Raw genomic sequence first — 7,628 nt, forward strand, 5'->3', positions numbered from 1 at the left:
CCAGCGTCCTACACATAACAGTAGTGGCTGGGTTAAGGCATGCTGGGATATGTTCAACCTAATGTCATCTATTTTCTTCTCAAAGTAATCTAGGAAATCTTGTGCTGTAAAAGGAGAGCGAGCTACAGGTGGTTGCCCATGAATAAGTGTTGCCACCGTGTCGAACAAGAACTTTGAGTTATGCTTGTTTTTGTTGATCAAATCAGAGTAATAGGTCCGCTTTGTAGCCAATAATGCATGCTTATAGTCTAATTAATTAATTTAATTTAATTTAATTAGCTTATAAAATCACAGCAAAAGCCGTCTCAAGGAGGCTTACATAAAACAAGTCAACATAATATTGAATAAATAATTAAAAATGAATAAAAAAAAATCAAATACATAAATAAAAACAGAAGTAAAAGAATAAAACAAATAAAAATAAAAACTATCCATGAGAAAGAGAATAAAAATAGGTTTTGAGTCTTGACTTAAAAATGTCCACAGACTCAGACTGCCTCACGGTCGCAGGAAGACTGTTCCTACAGGGTGGGTGCACGATACGAAAAGGCTCTTGGACCTGCTGACTTCTTCTTCACCCTGGGAACACAGAGAAGTCCCGCATCCTGCAACCGCAAAGCCCGGGCCGGCACGTAGAGTTCCACCAGATCAGCCAGATAAGATGGCGCCAGTCCATGAACAACCCTATAAGTCAATAGCAAAACCTTAAAATCTGCTCTCACAGAGACAGGGAGCCAGTGCAAAGATGCCAAAATGGGTGTGATAAGTCTAAGATAGCATCACGCCACGCAAGGTGGAATACTTATAATTTTGAACGACGCCATTTCCGTTCTAGACCTCTTGCTTTATGCTTGAGGTCACGCAAGTAATCATTGAACCAAGGTGACTGCGATTTGGGGGATTTGGGTTTTAACACAGGTGGTGCAATCATGTCGAGTGTCGTTTTGAGCACTGAGTTTAAACTATCCACAAGTCTGTCTACTGACTGGGTATTTGTCAAAAGTGAGTCTAAGACATCAGGCAGTCTAGCTTCTAGTTCAGTCTTAGTTGAGGAGTTGATGCATTGCTGCAGTGATAAATAAGGTTGTTGTTCCACTAAACACGGCAGCGAAACTGTAAACTTAATAAGTGAGTGATCAGACACCACTGATGTAAGAGGCATGATGTCAATATTCGTAACAGCAATACCACGTGCAAGAACCAGATCCAGGGTATTTCCACTAATGTGCGTCGAATCCCGAATGCATTGCCGAAATCCTAATGTATCCACAATTTCCATAAATGATTTGCAGAGGGGATCAGAAGGCTTATTTATATGAACGTTAAAGTCACCAATGATCAGAATGTTATCTGCTCTAGTTGACAAGTTAGAGATGAACACACCAAATTCATTTAAGAATTCAGAATATGGGCCAGGAGGCTGATTTTTATTCTTCTGACCTTGGCAATGTGTAATATCCTGAGCAGAGCGGAGAATCAGATGCTCAAACGAGTTATATTTGTGACCCCCAACAGCTAATAAGCTAAACCTAGATTTATAAATAAGTGCAACACCCCCGCCTTGCTTCGCATCATGAGGGACGTGACTAAATGTGTATGCTGGTGGGCAGGCTTCATTTAAGGGGAGGACAGCTGTAGGTTTAAGCCAGGTTTCACATAACCCAATCATATCTAAGTGATGATCAATAATTAAATCATTAATCAACAATGATTTTGAGGACAGTGATCTTATGTTAATGAGACCCAGTCTAAGGACCTCAGTGGGGTTGACAGTTGAATTGTTTGGGTTTAGGGGTGGTTCCAGAGTGGCATATATAAGATGCCTAGAAGTAGGTTTAGGTTTGAGACATTCCACGTGTGTTGTAGGTAGCAGACACGAAATCTTTGCTGTTACTGGAACAACCACTGGGCCATCCTCAATTTCAATATGATCCAATATAGCAATTGGTATTAAGTTTGCAAAGCATATCCCTCTATGATTTTTATGGACACGTCTACGGGAGCAGGCCACAGCCTCAACTTGTTGAATTTCCCTCCCTGGCAGATAAACTGCACTATCACCACAGTGGATTTTCTGCACTAATTTCCCCACTAAGCTAATGGATTCCACACCCACATTTGTCATAAGCCTTGCAGGGTCTCTAATCACCTGCTCCGTGGCCTGCTGTAGATTCCTAATGTTACCCTCCCTGTAGAACTCTATCTATGTTTGCAGACAAGATGGCGGCGCCTTCCCCAGTAGGGTGGAGGCCGTCCGGCATCAGCAGGCCACGGCGGCCCCAGAACGAAGGCCAGTTATCAATATAGCTAAAGCCTTGCTGTTGACAACACTGCGCCAGCCACCTATTTAATGATGTCAGCCTGCTAAATGCCTCATCAGTACCCTGGGAGGGGAGGGGACCAGAGACTATTGCCGACACATCTTTCTGGCAAGGTCACAAGTCCTCTCTATGTCCATTTTTGTGACCTCTGAGTGCTTCATCCTGATATCATTGGTGCCGACGTGAATAACTATGTGACTATATCTCATGTCATGTTCCTTCGTCTGTCTTCCCTTCTGCAGCGTCAGCACCCTAAGATGGGATGCAATGTTGGGAGCTCTGGCCCCAGGAATACATTTAACGTCAGCCGACGTCTCCAGTTTCGGCCTGGAGATAGGAGTGGATGTCACTTGTGGGCTCGGAGAATTCACATCAGGTCAATCCAAGGGGGAGAACCGATTCACAGTTCGCAGTGGCGAGTGTGATCGGGGTGCCACAACTGGGCACCAAGCCCTACGGGGCTTCCTCCGCCTCGACACAGTCTGCAAACCGTCCTCCACAGCCGGCGTTTCTAGGCTAATGCTAATGGGCTCACTAGCAGGCCCAGCACTAACCTCATCTGGGGTGCCCGTAACATCTAACTCCACTGCGCTAAGAAGCTGCTCTATCTTACGGACACGGCTCTCTAAGAGAGCAACCCTATCTTCCAACATCACGTAGGATTTATGGAGGTAGATAAGTAGGTAAAGTAGTGTACTTTGTGCACTAGGAAATTCAAGAATATAGCCAAGCAAGCACAAGCTAACCAATAATGGATAAGCTAACCACTCCTAAGTGTTATGTGTCGGACGCGGTCGGCGCACCGACCCAGCGTTTGACAGGACCCAGCACGAAATAAGCAGAGCACGGTTCAAAAGATAACAGAATTTAATAATCATAATAAGTGCAGTGATAAACAACCAAAAATGTCCGCGGGTCTGGTGAGGTGAAAACACGGCGCGCTCTCAGCAGCGCAAACGGTCCGGAGCCACAGCAGTTTGGACCCAGGGACCCCGCCGACACCCCCCAGGTGGCCGCGACAAACCGAGTCTGTGAAGAAAGAAAACATGAGGTGAGTCCACCACTCTCCACCCAGAGAGACACAGCTCAAAAGGGTGCACACAATCAGCAAACACTTCCTGGCTTAAATATATATCAGCTTCTCACCCTGCAGGCACGGAACAACTTAGTTCAAATCTCCACTGCAGCAGAAGCTGATTAGACAATTAGCATAACGTGACAGCTCAATAACACAAGGTGTGAGGGACACCAAATCCACTGTCATTACTTCATAAAAGTCACCAAAACCAAATTACCTCAGGAAGTGTGCTGAAGAGCGTGAGACCTCACCCAATCCTCCTTCACAGACTGTGGCGTCAAACCTGGAGCGGTCTCTGCGTCCGTAATGGTGAGATTGTTCTCCTGACGTCGATCTCACACGTCTGCTCACAAGGTCGAGTCTCTGGCAATCACACACTGTGCATTCAAGGTCTAAGTGCAGCAATCTCTGATCAAGACAGAATACACCACAGCTGTGAGCCCTGATGACCTGCACGTGAAAACAAGCCTCAAGTGTTCAGGGTGAGGTCCTAATACTCAGCCACTCATGTTGGGAAAGTGTAGTGACATGGACCCACAACAGGGGGTGTAAATGAACGGACAATAGAAGGAGTTAAATTTGAACACTTTACTGTTGTGAATGCCACAACCACACACAGCAGATTATAGAATAAATACAAAGTCAATGGATAAAGGTGTCGTGTGGGCAGGCTCGACGATAGGAGACGCCCGTCTAGAGAAGAACCGGAACCACACGATGTCCTCCGCCACCGAACTCGAAGGATACTGGAGCCGCCAGGTCCCGAGTCCCCCAGGTGGCCACCATCTCCGCGTGTCGGATCTGGTACTGCTGGCGAAGAGCAAAGACAGTCAAGTGTGGGTGTGTGTACACCCAGTAACAACAACGGTGGGAATTCCACCTCCACCTCTAACACACTCGTGCAGCTCCTGTCTCAAACACTTATCTGACGGAAAGCAGAGCGAAGCAGTCGCGGCCCACGCCGGTCCTCCGGGGAGACAGCTGCAACAATGTATCTACTGGAATCAATATTATTCAGGCTGAGAGTATTACCTCCGTAGGAGAACGATATCTCGGCGACGTGGTGGAGGTGTCATCCTGCTTTTATCCGGGGTGAAGTGCAGATGATCGGTGACAGCTGTCATAGTTGTGAGTGACAGCTGTCACCTCAGCTGTTCCTGTGAGGCGGCAGCGCCCTCTCATGCCTGAAGCCCGCACTTCAGGCAGGGCGCCCTCTGGTGGTGGGCCAGCAGTACCTCCTCTTCTGGCGGCCCACACAACAGGACCCCCCCCTCAACGGGCGCCTCCTGGCGCCCGACCAGGCTTGTCTGGGTGGCGATGGTAGAAATCGGCCAGGAGGGCCGGGTCCAGGATGAAGCTCCTCTTCACCCAGGAGCGTTCTTCGGGTCCATACCCCTCCCAGTCCACCAAATACTGGAAACCCCGGCCCATTCGACGGACGTCCAGGAGCTGGCGCACTGTCCAAGCCGGCTCCCCGTCGATGATACGGGCAGGAGGCGGCGCCGGACCGGGTGTACAGAGGGGTGAGGTGTGATGTGGTTTCAATCTTGAAACGTGGAAAACTGGATGGATCCGCAGTGAGACCGGGAGGTGTGCCTCACCCGACGGCATCTCCGCAGATGGGCCTGGACCGAGGGTACACCGACCTCTCCCTCCACCACAGGAAACAAAGGGGGCTGGTACCCCAGACACACCTCGAACGGGGAGAGGCCAGTGGCAGAGGACACTTGGCTGTTATGCGCATACTCGATCCAGGCCAGGTGTTCACTCCAAGCCGTCGGGTGTGCGGATGTGGTACATCACAGGGCCTGCTCCAGCTCTTGGTTAGCCCGTTCAGCCTGTCCGTTGGTCTGAGGGTGATACCCAGACGAGAGGCTCACGGTGGCCCCCAGCTCCCGGCAGAAACTTCTCCAAACCTGCGCGGAAAACTTTGGCCCTGTTCCGGGATCCGGGCTCCGTGCCAGGGCCTCCCGGACGGTCTTCTCCACGTCCCAGGTAAGGGTGGCCACGGTAGTGGACTCCGGTACGATGGGTTCCGGTGGATCCGACAGCTATATATATATATATATATATATATATATATATATATATATATAAACACTAATAACACCTCTGAACTTATTTGCGAGACATTTCGCGGATGTTAGCATGGTGACGTCACAGGCTGTTAGCTAGCTGTAAAACTGTTTCGTTTGTGTGTAAATATATCCTGTCATATATTATGTAAAAGCTAGCGAGAAATAAACACTTTTAAAACTGAAAACACTGTTTTTGTAACCTGATAACACCTCCGTAGTAATATACAAGACATTTTGCAGACATAGCGTGCACCGTAACTTCTGCTAACTCAAAGCTAACTTGCTATGGAGTAAAATTTGCCTCAAAAGTTGCCTCACCTGCAAATGCACAGAGAGTGATCTACAAATATTCCTTGATTTGCACAACTTATGCTCTTTAAACGTAAATATTGTTGATTGATTGACTGACTGATTGATAGAGGGGCTTTATTGAACATGTACAAATTAATCAACTGCAAATTATAAAGAACACAATGCTCATACGGCCAATGGTATTTTAGCATTGTGTTATATTTTGAGTGTACGTTCAATAATCTGCAGTCAATTACTGATCAGTTTGACAGATGTTTGCACCTGTGCCTCGTCCACATAAACTCTGTTGCAGTGGAGATTGAAGCAGCTGTAGAGTGTCCCGTTATTGTGGAGAAAACTCTCAAAATCCAGAGACATCTCCTCACCTTCCGACACATTTTCCTGAAGACAGAGAAAACATATAATAATAACACAACCAAATTAATAAAGTTATTCCTGGTTAACACACAGGAATGAAACAGTTTCTATATTCTGACACCATTATTGTTGTTATTATTCATCATATTATTAACACTTTTTAATATAACAGGAGCCAAGTGTGCACATTATAATATAAAAATTAAATATGATCGGGTATAACATGGCAAAAGAAAATGTAGTATAATGCAGATAAATTAACTATTTATCATGTAATTTAGTATAACAGCAAGGCACTGGTGTGAGGGATACCTGACGCACAGAATCAGTGTCTACATTTCACAGTGTCACTTGATTGATGATTAGCAAATCAATATACACTTTAGATCACCTCTTTAGTCAAAGTTTTGCAGAGATATGCTGGGAAAAAAATGTGTTTTTCAGCAAAATACGAGTATGACAACTTCGTGATATATTTGTGACATTATCTTAATGTCATTCATACCTTTTGATATCAGATGATTTTCTGATTAATGTAAGCTTCCCATTGTGTCTGCAGCCCTTTGGTTTGCAGAGATATGCTGTTTTGTGTGTGTTTTTATAACCTTGACCTTTCACTGATCTACTCCAAATGTTAATCATCTGGAGATAGTCACCTAAAGAATATTCCTACAAAGCTGGGTGAAAATATGCTCACCCATGTCGGAGTTATTTTGTGCACAAACATACACGTGTGATTACATTACTCTGCACTACTGCTGCCATGCCCGGTAATGAAAGTAAAAGTATACTATATTAAACCTATAGAGAGTGTAGTACAAATAATACATGCTTATATAATATGTAGGATAGTGAATATAATAAGTATAATTTATTATTTTTATTTTTATTATTATTATTATTATTATTATTATTAATAATAATAATAATAATAATAATATTTTATAAGCCATTTAATGGTATCAGGTTAAACTTAACTACATGTAGCAGCGTGATAATCTGCTGTTGTAATCGAGAACATTACAGCTGCATTATTGATGTTTGTGTGAATATTTTAAAACCTCACAGTCACGCCTGGATTCTGAATCGTATGCACTTCTCCTTCTTATTCTCCTTCTTCTTCTTCTTCTTCTCCTCCTCCTCCATGCTCATCTTCACATTGGGACTGTGTTTTGTTCCCCTCATTTTTTACAGACTGGATTTCCACAGCGTGACTCTCAGACTGCGGCACCTCCACATCTGCCTGAAAAAACACGTGAAGGACAAGGTCACAGGTTCTAATCTCAAACACCACACAGCACTTCATCCCATCAGACATGATCTGGTAAAGTTGCAGGAATACTATTCCAGAGAACTTGAAGGACATAACTGCAAGTATATGTGCAAGACTGTAGGTGGTTCAAAGTCCCAACAATAAAGGTGAAAGGGAATTTAACCCCAATGACCTCAACCTAAATGATAGGCAGCTGGCCAACCTTGCCA

The 7,628-nt window shown here is 45.1% G+C and overlaps 1 protein-coding gene across 1 annotated transcript in view; it reads right to left on the bottom strand.

The window, feature by feature from the left end:
• The window catches only part of LOC117516215, a 30,933-nt gene extending 23,672 nt beyond the window's left edge, over window positions 1-7,261 (bottom strand). The window contains exons 1-2 of the mRNA XM_034177132.1: window positions 7,213-7,261; window positions 6,051-6,170 (exon numbers count right to left, since the gene is read on the bottom strand). Of these exons, the coding sequence (XP_034033023.1) occupies window positions 6,051-6,146 (96 nt within the window). The 5' untranslated portion in view covers window positions 6,147-6,170; window positions 7,213-7,261. The remainder of the gene's footprint in view (window positions 1-6,050; window positions 6,171-7,212) is intronic.
• Window positions 7,262-7,628: the final 367 nt, after the last annotated feature.

This window comes from Thalassophryne amazonica, chromosome 8, assembly GCF_902500255.1.
Source record: "Thalassophryne amazonica chromosome 8, fThaAma1.1, whole genome shotgun sequence".
NCBI lineage: Eukaryota > Metazoa > Chordata > Actinopteri > Batrachoidiformes > Batrachoididae > Thalassophryne > Thalassophryne amazonica.